This window comes from Neoarius graeffei, chromosome 2, assembly GCF_027579695.1.
Source record: "Neoarius graeffei isolate fNeoGra1 chromosome 2, fNeoGra1.pri, whole genome shotgun sequence".
Taxonomy (NCBI): Eukaryota; Metazoa; Chordata; class Actinopteri; order Siluriformes; family Ariidae; genus Neoarius; species Neoarius graeffei.
In genome coordinates this window covers 44,090,081-44,111,237 of record NC_083570.1, presented here as the reverse complement: position 1 = coordinate 44,111,237, position 21,157 = coordinate 44,090,081, and the positions used below count along the sequence as shown (strand labels likewise).

Genomic DNA, 21,157 nt, shown 5'->3' with positions numbered 1-21,157 from the left:
TCCAAAATTGGTTAGAAGAGGAAAAGAAAAAACGATAATAAGAAGCAATATAGAGTTTTCCAACCGCTGTAATAAACACCGCTCATTTTACTGTAATGTAAAACTTCATGCTCAAACAAAACATGTGCTGTACTAACTGTTTATTCAGCAGAAGAAAATCAAAGTGATCTGAACAGGTCATAGGCAGTTCGTACATGTAGCTACCTGAACTGCTGAAAGTAGAAAGAAGTGAAGTGAGAGTGAATCAGCACCATGTCATGTCAGGTCACGATCTAATCATCACTGTAGCTCATGCAGTCAACACGCCCAGTGTCCACAACTGATGCGTTTTTTTAAATACATCCGTTATACAGTTCAGGAATTTCATCTTATTTTCCCAAATTAGAAATGTCAAACATAATTATGTAAATTTTCACACAAATGAGGAATTAAAGAAAACCGAACAAATTCAAAAAAGTGTGAAAACAACATATACACTGTAGGCCGAAAGTATGCGCACCCCCGACTATCACACCCACATGTGCTTCTTCCTCAAAATGTTATTGTAATGTTGCATAGAATGCCTTTGTATGCTGTAGCGTTACAATTTCCATTTACCGGAACTAAGAGGTCCAAATTTGTTCCAGCATGACAATGCCCTGTGCACAAAGCGAGCTCCATGAAGTCATGGTGTGTTAAGGTTGGAGTGGAAGAACTCGAGTGTCCTGCACGGAGCCCTGACCTCAACCCTACTGAACACCTTTGGGATGAACTGGAACACCGATTACACCTCAGGCCTCCTCACCCAACATCAGTGCCTGATCTCACTAACGCGCTTGTAGCTGAATGAACACATCCATACAGCCACGTCCCGAAATCTAGTGGAAAGCCTTCCTAGAAGTGTGTGTGATGATCAGGTGTCCCCAAACTTTTGGCCATCTAGTGTATTAAAATTTCCAGTGAGGACTTTTGGAACGGGCGGCACGGTGGTGTAGTGGTTAGCGCTGTTGCCTCACAGCAAGAAGGTCCGGGTTCGAGCCCCGTGGCCAGCGAGGGCCTTTCTGTGCGGAGTTTGCATGTTCTCCCCGTGTCCGCGTGGGTTTCCTCCGGGTGCTCCGGTTTCCCCCACAGTTCAAAGACATGCAGGTTAGGTTAACTGGTGACTCTAAATTGAGCGTAGGTGTGAATGTGAGTGTGAATGGTTGTCTGTGTCTATGTGTCAGCCCTGTGATGACCTGGCGACTTGTCCAGGGTGTACCCCGCCTTTCGCCCGTAGTCAGCTGGGATAGGCTCCAGCTTGCCCGCGACCCTGTAGAACAGGATAAAGCAGCTAGAGATGAGATGAGATATTTGCACATCATTTAGCTAATTTCATTTTGGATTTTATTTCTAGAAAGAAGCAGAACTAAATTTAAAGCGAGACTGCCTTTCAGATTTTTCAAGTGTAGGTCATAAAAAGAATTTTCCCGACACCCAGTTATTTTTGTTTAGTGGACCGAAAGCTACTGAATTCGAATCACAGACTTCCAATTTTATTCGTTTTTTTTTAAATAGAGCAATTAATGAATTTAGGGTCATGTGGCCATAAATTCTCTGCTATTTTTTCCTGCTCCACCATGATGCAATTCAAGATACTACATCATGCATCACGTGGTGGGCTCTCCCCGTTCACGCAAGGCGTTGTGGGATACAAATTTGAAACAGGAGAGAAAAATGGAGGACGTAAGCGTGCGAATGAACCGTGAAAGACCGACTACAGTAACAGAAAGCGAGACGAAAAGATGTCATGTTGCGAAGGAAAGGAAACGCAGGACCAAACTAATAAATATCGGCGCTCAGCGAGCACCTCGGTGTGATCAGCTGTTCGTTTAGCGACAGAATGATGTAACTGTCAGTGCACCGTCAAAGGTAAACCTGTAGATGGCAGTAATGCAACACTGGATGCCAGCTGCCGTAAAACCCAAAAGAAGAAGAAACCACAGAATGGCCTGGTTTTTTTTTTTTAGATACTGCAGAAAAACATCATGATGACCAAATTTCAGAGGAAACTAAATTTCACCGATTTTATGAAATCGAAAGGCCATCTAGCTTTAAGCTTGAAATGATAAGAAATGTCTAGAAATAAGTTTAATCATCGTGTATTTGATATTTTCACTTGCCAAGATGCCATTTTAGGATAATGCCCAAACATGTGAAGCTGTTTTCTGTCTCACGTTCCACAAAAACACTGGGTGTAAGAAATCAATTTTACACTTGTACTTCTACAAATCAACAGATCTTTGAGCCTGGGTCTCTAAAGCAAGCATTTCTAAGTAGAGAACAAAACATATATATCCTAATTGCTGTCCATAACCATTAACCATGGCCTGAGTAGAAGCCTCCATTACCTCACACCAGACGCGTTGTGCTGAGTCAGTTGACTTTTAAGTGAGAAGAAAGTGTGTTTCAGATGCAAATAGGTGTTTATTTTTGCAAGAACTATGAACCAACCACTGACAACATCCACTTACTTGTAGGTGACCGTAGATGTGAGTGTGAGTGTGAATGGTTGTCTGTGTCTATGTGTCAGCCCTGTGATGACCTGGCGACTTGTCCAGGGTGTACCCCGCCTTTCGCCCGTAGTCAGCTGGGATAGGCTCCAGCTTGCCTGCGACCCTGTAGAACAGGATAAAGCGGCTACAGATAGTGAGATAAGACACTGTGGGATGCCATGACTTTCTCCGTCTCGCTGTTTCGTGATTCTGATCACCTGTACATCACAGGATCGTCTACTGCTCAGTGGGAATCACATGGCAGAAAGCCAAGAATAAAGCACAACATATTCACAGGAAAAAGCAGCTGTATGATTTATACCAGACCAGCTGGAGCATGACACGTAGAATGATGTGTGTGTGACTAAGCAGCTTCTTTCCTGCTTACAATTGCAGTGGAACTTTGTTGGGGCTTTGTTTTACGTGAACAGTTATCACAGCCACAAATAACTCTTTCTAAAAATAGCGCATCCCCTCATTCTTCCACTTTCATCACACCAGTCACTAATTCTTTATGTTATTGAACACTACATGCTGTGTCGAAGAGAATGAGCTTTGAATGAAAATGTGTTAGCACCATCTAGCGGACAGACGCCGTTGAAGACTGTCTTGGCACACTTCTGCTCCTCACTGAACTGAATGTCACACTATAGGGGTGTTCACACGGCAGCTTTTACTCCGGTGTAGCACCGGGGCTGCCCCGGTAGAGCGTTCACACGGTACAAAGTTATACCGGTGTGGCCCCTGAAAGCTGCTTAAACCGGTGCAAATCTAACCCTGCTCGGGAGGTGGTTTAAGAAATTTACTCCGGAGTAAATGCTAGTTTGCTGGGCAGCACCGATATAAAATGGGACGTCTGAACACTACGGGGTAGACTCGCTACGCATGAGGAGAGTTGATTACATACGGGCATTGCATAATTTGCATCCTGGTATTTTGCGCTTCCAAAATGGCGAATATCAACAACAACAGAACTGCGTGTCTTCCAGCGTTGCCAGATTGGGCGGTTTTAAGTGCATTTTGGCGGATTTGAACATATTTTGGGCTGGAAAACATCAGCAGTATCTGGCAACACTGGTGTCTTCATCCACGTTGTTTTCCTAGCGCTTGGTGATGCCATGACAACCGGGAAAAGGAAGTACATTTTCACGCATGCGCATATTTCATTTCCGCATTATTACTATCGTATAGCACGGTTGCAAAAACTGCCGTGTGAACGTCAGTGGGGCTGCACCGGTGCTAACACGCTTCTCTCTAGTAAGCAGGGTTGTGATGTGTGAACGCTTCACAAAATTTACACCGGTGTAAGATATATCGCAACAAAATACATCGGTGCAGCATCGATGCAAATATGTGCCGTGTGAACACCCCTAATGACACCCTCCCTTTACAGGACTGAGAATAACCCCTGATCTCTTCAATGTGCAGAAACCAGTGCCACTGTGGGCGCTCACTGAAACAAGACAGATAAAGGTTGGATAAAGATCAGCTGATAGGAGTGGATCCCAATGTGCTTTTCTGCTGCTGTAGCTCATCAGCCTCACAGTTCGAATCGAATAAAATATGTATTACCAGAGCTGCAACATCTGATCATCAAAATCACTAACAATTATATTAAAAATAGCTGGCAGCAAATGTCATTACTGATGAAATGACCGTGTTGAGAAGCATACTGAGGCGTTTGATGAAACCAGTACAAACAGTTCTCTAAAGTGTAGAAACTCTTCACACTACACTACAGTACTGGCCTCATGACGTGTGAGTAATATTTTGATTTGTAATCATTCATATTTGGTTAATCTGAGAGACAGTGGAGATGTGATGTCCTTACTGAACCATATTGTATTGGATTGTCCGATCTGATCCGGTTTTCCAGATATTTTTTTCATGCAAACTTTGTGATAGATTTCTATTTTATGACTTCATTATTATCGAGTCAGTACAAAAAACATTTTAGGAGTTCAAACGTTCGTTTTCCAGCACAAAATTAAATGTTACGGGGGGAAAAAATGTTTGTATCTGAGCAGCATATTACACAAGAGACCACTTTTCAGATTAGAAAAGAAAACATGAAGGCTACTGCAAAGAAAACATAATGAAGATTTTACTGCAAAATTAAGAAGCAAGTGTGACAGTCAAAGTGTCCAGAAGAACTGTGGCGCACGCGCACACGCACACACCATGTATGACTATCATCTGAAGGCATGGCCTACATTAGAGGCTGCCATTTGTTTCAGGAATCCTGTGAGTCACAGGATCCTTGTGGGACTCTTGTGGGATTCCTGCGGGATTTCATTATTTATCATATGACTGGGACAGGACAGGAAAACAATTTCAATGGGAGCAGGTGGGACGGGAATCATAATAACAGGTCAGTTGTATATAAGTATGAATAAACACGATGTTCTTTATTTTGAACAAAGGAATGGGACCGTAGTCTTTCTTCCAAGATTGAGACGAGACAGGAATATTTTTATGGGAGTCGGATGGGATAGAAGTGAAAATCCACTCCCATGTCACCTGCACTGAAATGAATACACCAGCAGAGTTGATTGAACTGATGCATTTATATTACTTTTAGTGTTTGCATTGCTGTTATGAAATTGTACAAGTACAGTCAGGTTAAATAAAGCATTATACCCTGGAGTGTGTGTGTGTGAGTGAGTGAGTGAGTGAGTGAGTGAGAGAGAGAGAGAGAGAGAGAGAGAGAGAGAGAGAGAATGTATAAAGGAAGAGGTGGTGCTACCAACACAGTTCTTCATGCTTGAGTAATCACAGAAATATGATATTAATATTACCTCTCCCTATTTACACACATCCATAACTACTCTCTCTCTCTCTCTCTCTCTCTCTCTCTCACTCACACACACGCACAACTGTATCATTAGGAAAGTACAGTTCCCATATTAAACACTTAGCACTAATAAAGTTGTGTGTAGGCTGAGATGAAAAATGTGGATTAATTAACTTTGGGGCCTGACAGGGGACAAAATGAATGACTGTGCACTCCTGATCCTTTACTTACACCCACGCTTACAAACACCTTCTCATCCACCCACCCACCCACACACACTATATATACTGTATGGAGGACTTTCACATGACGTGATCGTAACTGCGGATTTGTTTACGCGGCCATGTTGCCTGGTGAGCTTTGTGTTTGCCAACAACCAGCACAAGTGTACGTGAGTGACTGTAAGCCCAATTCAGTAAATCTACAGATAAACTTGTAGAAGTTACATGTAAAAGAACAATGCCAGAGATATGTAGTGCTTTTGGATGTAATAACAGACATGGAGATAAACTTGGTTTAACTTTTCAGCGCTTTCTGGAGAACACCGAAAGACGATAAAAATGGCACGTTGCAGTTAAATGGGAAGAGTGGATGATAAACATTCCCACGTGTGTAGAGAACATTTTATATCAGGTTAGTGTGAAAGCTCTGTGTAACGTTAAAATATATATCAGGATGTGGGCTTTGGACGCGATATATTTTATTAGACCTAATGCTTGGCGAGACTAGCAGCATGTCATTAAGTACTGATAATGTAGACTCGGTTAAGCACCATAAAATATGCTAGATCTCGGCCCTGGCTTGTTTATTACTATTAGAAGTCCACGTTTGCGCTTACCTTTGTCATAATACGGTAGTCTTCTTTATCAGGAATTTCCCATGACATTCCGGGAGGCATGAGACCTGCCTCGAAATATTGGTAGGCATCTGTACTTTTGTCTGCCTTTAGCATCTCTGGTGTATTTAGAAGTCCCAAATACTAAATAGTTCAGGATGTCATCGTGTCCCCAATCCGGGAGCTGGTTTGCCAAACACTTTCAAGTGGAATAAACACATTTGTGGGTAAATTAAGAAGAAGAAGCCTTTATTTTTGTCACATGTACATTCAAGCACAATGAAATTCCTCCTCTGCATTTAATCAGAAGTGATGAAGACACGCGTGCGCACACACAGAGAGAGAGAGAGAGAGAGAGAGAGAGCAGTGTGCAGAATAAATAATAAATAAATAAAATCATTTTGTGTGTAAATTATATGGATTTGTGATGCCTGCATGTTTCAGCTTTTGGATGTAACGTAATGTGATGGTACAAAGTAAGATTTTGATCGTTTCAGAGAGACTGTACTGACTGCAGTCATTGCGATTTTCATTATTAATGGTCACGGCTGTTTGTTTGTTTACCCGGCAATATAGCGGACGCTGCGTGATAAACGAAAATGTATGATGTCAGTGAAAGTCCTCTAGAAAGGCCATCTTACTCAAACTCAATATACAGTAGGGTGCATCAGTTGCCCCCTAAAAATGAAAAGTTCCTCCGATCATGATGCATTTTTGTTTTTATGTTCCTTCTGGTAAGAAAACACACTGGGTGAAATATTTTGACAAAATTAAAAAGTTTAATGGTGGCACCAGGAGCTCAAAGTTATGGAAAAAGCTGCTATTTTATGACAAAATTTCAATCACTTTTCATGAAACATTATGGCACCTTATAGAGTATACCAAATATCTTAGATACTGTAGACAGTATGTCTAGAATGTCTAAAAATATTTGGAGGTTTATTTTAGGGTGTCACTAGCATTATCTATCAATGTTATAACCCTGGTTTTAAGCTTGCCGCCTATGCATATGCTAGCCCCTATTAAAGTTATAATGATGCTGGATTACCTGTTTTCAAGACAACTGAAGATACAAGTGAAATGTTAAGAAGCAAATTCTCAATGTCTATTTCCTATGTGGCCGTCTCAGATTTGGAGCCATTAATCTGTCTTTTGCTACAACTTGCACAATGTTCTGGAATCTTTCTTCTATTGTGGCAGAACCAACTTTCTCATGGGCGAGTTTAACCCCACGCTCTGCCACATCATTTGTCACAATGAAGTTTGTGAGTGTTGCCTTTATCCTCTGGTAAGATGCCAAGCCATCCCATTGTGACACTGGTGTTGAGAGCAGATGATCATCAACTATATCACATTAATGCTTCTCAATCCCTTGCAAAGGTTCTTAACATGATCTCTGGGTCACAAGAAATCAATAAATGGAGTCCAACATTGTGATTCAAACCTTACGCGAAAACATAAAATAAGTAGCCTGGCAAGCCAGACTAAATGTGAATATTTAGTCTGGCCTTGATCCGTAGACATTTCCGAAGCGGGTAGGAGGAACAAACTTCTGTCTTTCAAACTGTCTCTGTGTGTATAGGCCAACACTCTGACCAATCAGCGCAACAGTGACTGTGACGTAGTCAGAGCGACAGAAAGCAGTGGGGGAGGCCTTGAAATAAATAATTTTTCAAAATGCGTATTAATTAATGAACAGGTTCTAGATATTAAGAAGTTTGGAGATAATGACCACAAGTTTGGAGTCTGTACCACATACACTCATTTTTTTTCCCAAGTGTTTTTCAAGGGTTTGCTTAAACTGTTTTTGAGAGTTTTTTAGTGGTGTTTGGTGAAATAATTTCCCTTAAATTTAAAATAACGGGAAAATAAGAAACAATCAAAAAGTAATGTTTCAAAGCTGTTTATTAATTCCTCGTACTGCACAAACTAGCCCCATCCTTTTGGCTACGAGCGGAGCCAGCTGGTAGATCAGACTTTTGCCATAGCCGGTCGGCAAAACAGTGAAAACGTCCTTCTTGAAAAGGAATGAGCGGAGAGCCTCTTCCTGCTCATGTTTCAACGAAAACTCCAAGTCTAATTCTTCTAAAACTGATTCCAAAGCGGAGTCAAATGCGCGCTGTTCACTAGCCGTAGCCATCTTTCCTGTTGTGCTTTCTCCAGCGTCGCGCAGCTTTGTCGTCACTCCTGCAAAAGCCCGCCCAAAGAATCCAAACAAAAACCTTGCGTTGTGATTGGCGGGCACGATTTGATGCCCGGGGTGTTTTTGTTTATATGGTGCGAGGCTAGACCCACTCGCTAGGCAAAAAATATTTTTGGCCGCTAGGCGGGTGGGTCTAGTTTACTAGGCTATAAAATAAGCGTTTTTTGGCAAAAAATGAACCTCATGGTGCCACCATTAGACTTTTGAATATGGTCAAAAAATTTTACAGGATGTCTTTATTGGTGAAAAGGAACACCCAAACAAAAATGCATCAGATTTTATGAAAGTGAGGGCAACTGATGCACCCTAATATACAGTATATGAATACATAACTGCACATATTAGGGGTATAACTGAATATCTCATCTCATCTCATCATCTCTAGCCGCTTTATCCTTCTACAGGGTCGCAGGCAAGCTGGAGCCTATCCCAGCTGACTACGGGCGAAAGGCGGGGTACACCCTGGACAAGTCGCCAGGTCATCACAGGGCTGACACATAGACACAGACAACCATTCACACTCACATTCACACCTACGCTCAATTTAGAGTCACCAGTTAACCTAACCTGCATGTCTTTGGACTGTGGGGGAAACCGGAGCACCCGGAGGAAACCCACGCGGACACGGGGAGAACATGCAAACTCCACACAGAAAGGCCCTCGCCGGCCCCGGGGCTCGAACCCAGGACCTTCTTGCTGTGAGGCGACAGCGCTAACCACTACACCACCGTGCCGCCCCATAACTGAATATAAACACAGTATTCAGAGTGAACAGGTAATGCATCCAAAATAAATATGAAACCAGAAACGGAAACATAGGCGTTAGTATTCAGAAATAAAAAGTCACACTCATGTTGAAGGTTCCAGGTTTCAGCAAAGTTCCCCTTCACCTGCCCCAAACTACAACTTGAAAACCTGCACAAAAGGATGTGAAACTAACTCAAAATGCTCAGGGATAAGAAAATATTGTTTCAAATGAGTGTCTTTTTTTCCTCTCTTTTCCATGGTTCATTTTCGTCATTCACTCCTCCCTTATGTCTCAGTGTCTGTTTTGAGATTTAGCGTGTTTATCTGTGTTTTAGTCTGTGTTAATGTTACCTGTCTCTGTTTGTATATGTATATGAAACTTTATTTTATTTGCTGCCATCTTGGCCAGGACTCCCTGGAAGAAGAGATACTGTATCCCAAAGGGACCTTCCCGGTAAAATAAAGGATAAATAAAAAATAAATAAATAAAAGTGGACACATTTTTGCTTCTTTTTCTCGGGGGAAACATTTGTTCACATCGGTGCACCTTTCTAATTTGCAACATATATCTTCAGTGTGTGGCTATTATACAGTACACTGGCAAGTTTGCACGGGGCACAGAGCTGCATGTCTCTGCTGGATCGCCACGAAAATAACCATTTCATTCATTCATTTAAAAAAAATACTGAAAATCTTATTAAATGATCATTCTCCATCATTGTTAAATACAATATTCTCAGAAAATCATACAGGCATTATAATGAAACGCTGCATAAAGGACGCGAAGCAGCTCTGGAAGTGCGTCTAGCTTCATAACACATCCTGATAGTGTGTCCAGTAACATTTCTGGAATGTAAGAAACTAAATTAAATCTGATAAAATATCATTAGATGCTTATTGTTGCCAGCTGTAGCCTAAATACCAGTGTCTTGGTGGAAGAAGGCTGTTGCTCTGGAACATGGTCATCTTACTCAACAGATAGAAGATAGAAAGCTTTCCAGGAAGTTCCACAAAGTGTCTGGTTCAGCAGGTGAATAAAGTCATGCTCTGCAAACTGCTATAAGTTATTAGTGTTTGCTTTACCCTATTTCTAGTACGTAGTGGTAGCATTAAAGCGGTACCGCACACTTAAAAGAGAACTGGAGTCATTTTTAAACTTGCTTTATTTCTTAATTAACGTGTTATTCAATTACATTTTCGGTTTTAGTAACCTTATATCGTGACTCATATTGGCAACTAATTGCAATTTGATATTCTACTTATCGGCCTATTCGTTTTTTAGCCATGTTGAATTTAGGTCGTTTGGTCCACGGCAGGCGTCACTTATCCGCGCGATCTTCACGAGACTTGTGCGAGACTTCGAAACGTGAAGTGTCAGCCAGGTGTCAGTGCCGCCATTTTTGAAACTGTTTTCCAAATGAAATATTGCACAAAAACGAGTTTAAATGATGATTACTGCCTACTTTTTTTAAACTCTCCTGATTGCTATCAAAACAAACAAAACTTCCAGCTTGATCACGTCAGCATTCGAAAGAGGGCGCGTACGTCTTTTGACAACGTTGGCAGATGTCGGTCACTTTGATTTCCGCTGTACATTTTACTTCCGTCCTACGATGTCTCGCACAGGTCTCAACGAATCTCGTTTACGGCCATCGCTTTGACATACGGACTGATATATTACAGAGCATATTTCAAACACTCATAACTTGCTATAGCAGCAACAAATTAGCGATCAAAAATGCATTCCGATATTTAATAAAATGAGAGAAATAGAATTTTGATCAGGCGGCACGGCGGTGTAGTGGTTAGCGCTGTTGCCTCACAGCAAGAAGGTCCGGGTTCGAGCCCCGTGGCTGGCGAGGGCCTTTCTGTGTGGAGTTTGCATGTTCTCCCCGTGTCCGCGTGGGTTTCCTCCGGGTGCTCCGGTTTCCCCCACAGTCCAAAGACATGCAGGTTAGGTTAACTGGTGACTCTAAATTGAGCGTAGGTGTGAATGTGAGTGTGAATGGTTGTCTGTGTCTATGTGTCAGCCCTGTGATGACCTGGCGACTTGTCCAGGGTGTACCCCGCCTTTCACCCGTAGTCAGCTGGGATAGGCTCCAGCTTGCCTGCGACCCTGTAGAACAGGATAAAGCGGCTAGAGATAATGAGATGAGTTCTCCTTTAATGGCATTGCTTTAGACCCCAGGACAGTCTGCACAGTGATATAAATGATGTTTTGCTGTCCCCTAGTGGCCGTATCTGTTCCCACAGCATCACTCCGTGAAGTACTGAACAGTGCATGAAGGTTTTACACAAGGTTTTAGATCGTCTTCCTCAGCTTGGGCCTGACAGCAACAACATGCTCTAAAAGCAAGTAACAGTTAAAGGTAGAATCACACTGAAAGAAATACAGGACACTATTCCTGTGGTCCCCTGAACCATATGAGCTCTTCTTCTCATCTCGCTTTCTCTTTTATCAAACTCTGATCCGTCCCCATCACAGATAACTGTCCCACCTACACACACCACTGTTCAGCTCTCACCAGGTGGAACACTGTGAAGTTCACATGAGACCGCACTACCCAGTCTGACACAATTTAATTTTTAATCCCATTGTCAAGAAATCGGCACCAGTGCAGTTTCTCATGCAGGGAACTTTGAAAGGAACTCATGAAGAAGCACTGCACTTGGGATGTGATGCTGATCTCAGCTCAGAATATCATCTCGACTCAAAAAATAATGCCTCTGCAAACTCATACAAAATAAATGTAAAACTGACTCAGTGTAGAGATCATTCCTGTGACGTGATAATCCTAAGAAGGGTCCATTTAAGCCTTTATCCAGTTTCCTCTAGTGTTTCATGTGCTTGAGAGGGAGAAAAACAGCGTACATGAACGTGGGAATGTGTAAGTGAAAGTGGTGAATGTGAGAGTAATGTGTGTCAAAAAAATTTCAAGTCGAGTCAGAGAACAAGACTCCAACCGCACCATTTAACGGTGGCTGTTTCAGCGTCATTAACATTACTTTGTTCCTGAACATGATGTATGAACAGGTGAATGTGCTTCTCTTTATCAGGGAGTGTGAAGTATTCTGTCAGAGATGGCTGGGAGACGGATGTAAGTGCAGAAGGTGTGTTTATTAATACAAGTGAAGACATAAACAATCCAGAACGGCAGGCAAAATCATAAAACAGTGAAACGGGCAATAGGTCGAGCGAGGCACAAACAGGCTATCGTAGACTCGGCAGAATCAAAGATGAGAAACAGGAAATCAGGGATCAGGAAACCAAACAAGGAAATAAGTCTCAGTAATGTGTCAGCAATGCAACTCAATACTTCGCAAAGTAAGTGTGTTTTCACAGTTTTTAAAAAGGCGTGCTGATTGCACCTTAATCCTGTGCAGGTGCGAGTTGTTTACAGCGTGCGTGAGAGTCCACTTGGCGCGCGCGCTGTCCAGAGCGCACCCGAGAGTCTATCTGATGCACGTACAAAGTCATGCAGGTGTGACACTCTTGCATGAAATGAGTACAAAAATTAATGTAGATATAAATATCTTATGCAAATTATTATGGCATGTTACAAAAAATAAATAAAAAATCCTCATCTACAATTTACAAGTCCTAATGTAGTTAAAGGGGAACTGAAGGCAAATTTTTTATGATCAAAATTCTATTTCTCTCATTTTATTAAATATCAGAATGCATTTTTGATCACTAATTTGTCGCTGCTATAGCAAGTTATGAGTATTTGAAATATGCTCTGTAATATATCAGTCCATATGGCAAAGCGATGGCCGTAAATGAGATTCGTTGAGACCTGTACGAGACATCATAGGATGGAAGTAAAACGTACAGCGGAAATCAAAGTGACCAACATCTGCCAACGTTGTCAAAAGACGCGCGCGCCCTCTTTCGAATGCTGACGTAATCAAGCCGGAAGTTTTGTTTGTTTTGATAGCACTCAGGAAAGTTTGAAAAAAGTAGTCAGTAATCGTCATTTAAACTCGTTTTTGTGCAATACTTCGTTTGGAAAACAGTTTCCAAAATGGCGGCACTGACACCTGGCTGACACTTCACGTTTCGAAGTCTCGCACAAGTCTTGTGAAGATCGCGCAGATAAGCAACGCCTGCCGTGGACTAAATGAACTAAATTCAACATGGCTAAAACCGAATAGGCCGATAAGTATAATATCAAATTGCAATTAGTTGCCAATACGAGTCACGATATAAGCTTACTAAAACCGAAAACGTAATTGAATAACACGTTAATTAAGAAATAAAAAGTTTAAAAATGACTCCAGTTCTCCTTTAATGCATGAGTCCGAGTCCAAGTTGTGTCACGAGTTCTTAAAATTAGGGCACGGGTCGGACTAATATATATATGAGTATAAATATGCAGGTGATTATAGGAACTCGTGTGCAGTGATTGCTCAGGAAATTCAGACTATTTCTCGATAAGCAACTTGGCAAAATGGCGGCCAATTGCTTTGTCATCGTAGGTGAGGAAGAGTTATAAGTGATGAAAGAAAATGCTGTTCCTAAAAGCAATAAAGATGCTACGAAGTTTGGTCTAAAACTATTCAAAGGTAAGGTGGAATTGTGATTTATGTTATCTGTTTCAAAGCAAAGTATTTCATGTGACTCGGCATAGATAAGTGACAAGTCTGTGCCATGCTGTTATTACATTTGCATGCCTCTTTTGAAGTTTGAAAAAACATTTTTTAAATATGTTTTTAATTTTTTTTTTTAAATAATCACCTGTGTATTTATACTAAAACAGTTATACACCTCAGGCTCGGTGAATATTGAATAACCTCGACTTCATCTGACCTTCAGAGAATAAAAGTTTAGTAGTTTATCAGCTGGATATCAGTATTGAGTGATACTCAAGGTTTCAGTCGCAGTAGCAGAAAAGAAACTGCATGCATCTCTAGTGAATATACGTATGGTACGACTGAGGTAAAGTTTGAATAATGACCTAAATGGCACATGGTACGTCTTGGCTTTAGTACCAGAGTCCAGGGAAATAAAATGGCTTGAAATGTTTGAACTTCATCACTTTAATGAGTTCTTGCTAATGATTACTGTATATCAAGCACCTGTTTTCGAAGACAGGAAGTAAAGGTAAGAGAAGACATTTTGGGACTTACATTGATGAGCTCAATCTCCCAGATCTTCTTCACCAGCTCCATGGACGTGTAGCCGTTGATGAGGAATGACTTGGTGTAGTCTCCCAGCTCGAGTGACTCCAGCCATTCTGCCACTGAGGTGGGGTTATTGCCATCATATCCTATGGGTCGCACCTGCAACACACACACACATACAGACACACACACAGTCATCTCATTACAAAGCATAAAGACCAGCTCAGCTTCTCATCTCTGGAGACCCAGCTCCTGTTCACGCTCTCAGCAGAGAACACTGTGTGCTTTTAACAGCCCACGATTATTAGCATCTTCATTCCCACCAGCTCTAAACTCTGAATTCAGCATTACTGTTCAGCCTGTTAGTCTTTTCCTTACCTTGTCAAGTCAACTTTAAGTCAAGTCAAGTCAACTTTATTGTCAAATATGCTATACATGCTCGACATACAGCACAGATGAAATATCAGTCCTCTCTGACCCACGGTGCAAACTGGCAATGCAATAAATAAAAAATAGAATAATTGAAAAAAAAACAATATAAACAGTATAAACACTCTAGATAGGAACTAGACAGACTAAACACTCAAACAATATAAACAGAATAAATAAACAGTATAAACACTAGATAAGAACAAGACAGACTAAACACTCAGACAATATAAACAGTATAAACACTCTAGATATGAACTAGACTAAACACACACACACACACACACACACACAAATTGGTACAAATAACCAAACAGTCAAGGGCACTTGAGGTATAGACCCCTTTCACATGACGTCACCGCGCCGCAAGATTTTGTTAGGCGCCATATTGGAAGACCAAGTACATGCACTCAATATAAAACAAAGTACGAGCGAGAGTAAAGTGACACGATGGCTGATAATTCGGGTTATGTGAGTACATTACCAGCTGCAGAAAGGGCACGGTATGTGGAGAAACTGGCTGTGATTGATGGGTTTGACCCATATGATAAGACTTGGGGCAAGGGAGAATGGAAACATAAGGAGGACCGGACACCAATTCTGCCATCTGTTTGCTACCCAGACATTGTAAACTATTTGTTGTTTACACCCAGTGCCTACACTTAGTGTTCGAACTATGCCGATATTTTCGGGGGGCCCCTTTTTTTCCCTTGGGGGTGTGTGTGCTTGCGCTTGTCTCGGAGCGCGGATCTCCAAACACATGAGAAGCCTATCTTACGCACATGTCACGTGGACTCCACACACGCATCGCGTCTGAAGTCATAACTCATCAGGGGAAATCGTGTCCGCATTGGCATGTTCAAAAAACAACCTCGCGTCAACAATGATACCACACGCAAGAAAAAAAAAAAAAAACAGTCAGGCTACTCAACAACCAACCTGGCAGCAGCGAGCAAGCCCCAAACCATCCTAAATTATTATTATTATTAAATTGTAGAAGTCTGGGAGGCTTGCTCCTCGTACAGTTATCAACTTGGGGCCAATTTAGCATGTTTTAAATCTGAATTTCTTGCGTTTGCTTACCTCAAAGTGTCCGCAGATCATGCACAGACTTAGCCATTATATCCACAGTTTTTTGCCAAGTCTCACACAGGTTTCTTTCAAGTCTACTGTTGGGCCAATAAATCATAAATAAAACAGCTCAGATTTGTTTGTTTAAGTCGTTTGCCACTCCACTTTATTCTCGTGGGTTCACATACCGCTGCCGTTATTATCCCCTTATCACGAGTTTGTTGGTCTTCCAATATGGCGCAGGGTCTGTTTACTTCCGGTTTCGGGTGACGTCAGTGAAAGGGGTCTATAGCAGGTAAACATGAAATAAGCAGAGGTTAAGGTGAGGTAGTGCGGAATAGTGCAAATGGGCGAGGTACAGCGAGATGTGCGGTCCCTGAGTTCAGTGCGTTAATGAACGATGAGATGTATGTATATACAGTATGTGTGTGTGTGTGTGTGTGTTGGGGGGGGGGAACTGTGAGGATGACATGTCAGATGCTGAAGGGGGGAGTGCGAGCAGAATCTGTGGCAGGGGGCAGAGGGGGGAGGAGGGGCAGAACAGGGAGGGAGTTGAGCCTCCTGACCGCCTGGTGTGTGTGCATTCATACATATGATTCATATACAAACACAAAATCAGTCATCGTTTCACCTCTTTCATGGGAGTTCAGGATCACATGATCATTCCTGATACTAACTTCTCGTTTAAAATTTCTAATCAATCAATGACAGGGTGGTGGTGTGATACATCTGCAAAACAAGTTAGACTGAGTGACCTCTCTTTAAGTTACCAGTCAGAGTTTACCCTCCGACTGGTACAAAGCGCTCGCCATGTTTAATAAAAGTCTCCTAACAGGCACATTAAATCTTTACCATACTCATGATTATACTTTTTTAGTACCAAAAGATATTTTGGTTGGAAAATATATATATATTCTAAGGCTTAGATTATCTGGCACATCCACCACGAAGGTCCCTGTGAATGAGGGCTACTATGGAAATAATAACATACAGTATTAGAACAGGTGCATTAAAATAAATGTGTGACTTGAATTGCAGATCTACTGCTCTTACAGGAAATGCATCAATAGTTTTTGACCAATCAGAATTGAGAATTCAATAATGCAGTAATCCAGTAACACTGATACTCTGGTGTCTATGGAATCACAACCATCATGGACTGACTGAAAGAAGATCCAAATTCTGACAGTACAAGCGATAGTAGAGTGTCTTGCAAAAGTATTCATCCCCCTTGGCGGTTTTCCTGTTTTGTCGCATTACAAACTGGAATTAAAATGGATTTTTGGAGGGTTAGCACCATTTGATTTACACAACATGCCTACCACTTTTAAGCTGCAATTTGTTTTTTTTTTCCTTGGGACACAAACAATGAAATGAGAAAACAGAAATCTGGAATGTGTATTCATCCCCCCAAAGTCAAAACTTTGTAGAGACACCTTTTGCTGCAATTCCAGCTGCAAGTCTCTTGGAGTATGTCTCGATTAGCTTAGCACATCTAGCCACTGGGATTTTTGCCCATTCCTCAAGGCAAAACTGCTCCAACTCCTTCAAGTTAGATGGGTTGTGTTGGTGTACAGCAATCTTCAAGTTATGCCACAGATTCTCAATTGGATTGAGGTCTGGGATTTGACTAGGCCATTCCAAGACATTTAAATGTTTCCCTTTAAACCACTCCAGTGTAGCTTTAGCAGTATGTTTAGGGTCATTGTCCTGCTGGAATGTGAACCTTCATCCCAGTCTCAAACCTCTGGCTGACTGAAACAGGTTTTCCTCCAGAATTGCCCTGTATTTAGTGACATCCATCTTTCCTTCAGTCCTGACCAGGTTTCCTGTCCCTGCAGATGAAAAACATCCCCCACAGCATGATGCTGCCACCACCATGCTTCACTGTAGGAATGGCGTTCTCAGGGTATTGGGTTTGCACCACACATGGCATTTCCCATGATGGCCAAAAAGATACATTTTAGTCTCATCTGACCAGAGAATCTTCTTCCATGTGTTTGGGGAGTCTGCCACATGCTGTTGGGCAAACTCCAAACGTGTTTTCTTATTTTTTCCTTAAGCAATGGTTGTTTTTCTGGCCACTCTTCCATAAAGCCCCACTCTGTGGAGTGTACGGCTTAAAGTGGTCCTATGGACAGATACTCCCATCTCCACTGTGGATCTTTGCAGCTCCTTCAGTGTTATCTTTGGTGTCTTTGTTGCATCTCTGATTAATGCCCTCCTTGCCCGGTCTGAGAGTTTTGGTGGGTGGCCTTCTCTTGTCAGGTTTGTAGTGGTGCCATATTCTTTCCATTTTGCTATAATGGATTTAATGGTGCTCCCTGGAATATTCAAAGTTTGGGATATTTTTTATAACCCAACCCTGATCTATGGACCCTTTTCACGTGACGTCACGACAAACGCGGCCGCCATTTTGGACATGTACTACCAGTAGTTTACCACAGCCAGCATTGAGGAACGGCAGCAAAGAAAGTGTTTATTTTCAGCAAGACTTCCATCATGCCACTATATTGTTGTGCACCTGGATGTAGTAACCATCAACAAACAAGGCAAGGGTTATCATTTTATCGGATCCCGGTAGATGCTGACCGACGGAGAAGATGGATAGCGGCCATAAACAGGAAAGATTGGCAGCCCTCGGCATACCAGCGCTTGTGCAGTGACCACTTTGTTGGAGGTAAGACGAATAAAATTAGCCAGAAAAGGCATTACATTGCTGTTAACATTCTGTGGCGGCGAGTGTGTAACCAAATAGGCTAAAATAACCCACTGTAAGCTCTTTGTTCTTCTGTAGTAGCTATTAGCTAACGACATTAGCTAGCATTGTGTTCCTTTGCTGTTGGTAGACTGTAGGACAGATCAGAGGCAGTGTCCTACAAACAGCGCTTAATTTGAGGGGGAGCAAGCCGGAGCGCGCTCCGGAACCTCGGGCGTTGGCTCCGGCAGCTATTTACACTGGATCCGGTGATCCGACACCTCTTTTGACTATGTAACAAAAAAAAACCCCAAATAATTAAATAAAAAAATGCAAGTTTATTTAGTGTTAATGTCTGATTTTGATATCTGTCTTGTTGGTGATTTCTCTCATGAAACGACATCCACAAAATATCTGCAGATGAACTTAATTTGCAGTGTTATTACAAAACATGCCCAGAAGCGCAGCGCCGCGCCCCCCTCCCCCCTCTTTTTTTCCGCACTGGAGCCGCTCATCCTCTGCGCTCCGGGACCTCCCACTTTACAAATTAAGCACTGCCTACAAATAAGTGTTCAAAACAAGAGGAACATGTATTTGTCTCTTAAATCCAGGCCGTTCCCTGTAATCTGTAACAATGGTTGGAGAAAGTAATGGCAAATAGTGAGTGCACAAACCATAGAAGGTAAACTGTACACAGCGCCAGGGCAGTGTGATGGTATGTCTACTTTTAGATTGTGTTAGCTTATCAATGAACACACTCGTCACTCGACGAGTTTCACGTCTTTACGACGGATACTTAAATGTGTGTTAGGTATTATTGTTGCAGTCTAAGCAGTCATTGTAGCAGCTAGATGAGCGAGAACCGAAAGGGTCTGTGCCATAAACCGTTATTTCTGTACGGCGTTGCTAATGCGTCGTTACTGTTATTTCTCCCTCTGCTCGCCCTGTAAATGCCCTACGTTGCTGGATAGCGAAGGTGTTTTCTGCATCTCACTCCTTTTTCTTGTATGTTCTCCGTTTGTCGCCTTCCTCGCATTCAAACCAATTCGAGCCGAAGTCCGCTACATGTCCAAAATGGTGGTCGCGTTTACGAAGGTCACGTGACTGAAAAGTTTTCATGTTGCTTGCTTAGTAGTGTAGCAGAGTCAGGGTCCTTCCAGAACAGGTTGATTTATTCAGACATCATGTGACAGATCATGTGACACTTTGATTGCACACAGTTGGATCTTAATCAACTAATTATGTGACTTATGAAGTGAATCGGTTGGAGCAGCTCTTATTTAAGGGTTTCATATGAAAGGGGGTGAATACCTATGCACACTCCAGATTTCTGTTGTGGTTTTTTCATCTTAATTATTGTTTGCGTCACAATAAAACAACAATTTGCACCTTTTAAAGTTGTAGGCATGTTGTGTAAATCAAATGGTGCTAACCCTCCAAAAATCCATTTTAAATCCAGCTTGTAGTGCGACAAAACAGAACAAACACCAAGGGGGATGAATAATCTTGCAAGGCACTGTACAGATATAGAAATCCAAAGTATACAATTAAATAAACCTGTAGTGGTTTCATGTTTATTGGTGGGGGGAGAGTACAGCTAATTCTGTTCTGTGTTAAATACAGTGATCTGCTCATTTCTATTTCTGCTCAGGAATAAATATTCTGCGTCACAACAACCTTCATGTTTCCAGCTACTCGTGGTGATACATCCATGGTAAGTGCCATGCTTAAGTGTCCCTGCTATATGCTTAACAATGAGAGGCATTATGGCCTGTGTGCTATCTCTGCCTGGTGTACTAACCCTGGGAAGTAGGCGGATGGCCTGCAGCAGGCGCTGTCTGTGTGCCGAGTTTAGAATCCCAATCTCCAGCAGGTCCTGGTCCTCCACCACATTGCTGCCCTGGAAGACAAAATAAACGAAGCAGCGCATCAATCACTTCTGCTCAGATTACAAATGAAACAATCAATAAACTGACAAACCTCATGATGAATCACAATAACAATTATAGCAGGGTATCAAGTAAAGTGCTGAAAGAGTCAGGTATGTTTCCTCAATAAAATGTGACCAAGAACCACCTACGGTACTTTCACACAGAGAGAGAGGAAATCTGACGTACAGAGCAGACAAATACTGTAAGTGATTCATATAAAAATCTTTAAAAAGTTTTCAAGCTGGGATTCAGCGACCATTTTGCAGATCAGTGATTATTGCTGCATTCCATTTACCGGTATCCGGTTATTTAGCACAAAAGTCTTTTAGCACAAATCCAAAGTCTTTTAGCACAAGTTCTAAAGTCTCTTAGCACAACTCTGGACTATGGTCACAATAATCAAAAAAACCAAATACTCCTCTTGATATAGGAAGGGGTTTATTATGATTGCTTAGGGACTGGAAACAGGAATTTCTGCTGCTGTGCATGTTAAGGATCAGTTGTTGATCCCTGAAATGTGGACTGAAAATCTGATTCTTTGGTGTCTTTGGATATTTGTAGTTAAGCCATAACAGACCTTGACTTGTGGGCACCTTCATAGATGACTTCAGTCACTTCTGATCATATCGCAAATTTAACTGACTGTCAATAATTACACGCTTGCCAAATTAATTAACCGGGGGATTATATCTCGTGCCCACAAGTCAAGGTCTGTTATGGCTTAACTAACAAGGTCTGTTAGTTAAGCCATAACAGACCTTGACTTGTGGGCACCTCCATAGATAACTTCAGTCACTTCTGATCATATCGCAAAT

General features: G+C 41.9%; 1 protein-coding gene across 3 annotated transcripts in view; it reads right to left on the bottom strand.

The window, feature by feature from the left end:
• The window catches only part of anks1b (ankyrin repeat and sterile alpha motif domain containing 1B), a 504,499-nt gene that overhangs the window by 81,836 nt on the left and 401,506 nt on the right, over positions 1-21,157 (bottom strand). For all 3 annotated transcript variants that reach the window (XM_060914286.1, XM_060914284.1, XM_060914285.1), the window contains exons 16-17: positions 20,213-20,311; positions 14,220-14,372 (exon numbers count right to left, since the gene is read on the bottom strand). In XM_060914286.1, coding sequence (XP_060770269.1) covers positions 14,220-14,372; positions 20,213-20,311 — 252 coding nt within the window. The remainder of the gene's footprint in view (positions 1-14,219; positions 14,373-20,212; positions 20,312-21,157) is intronic.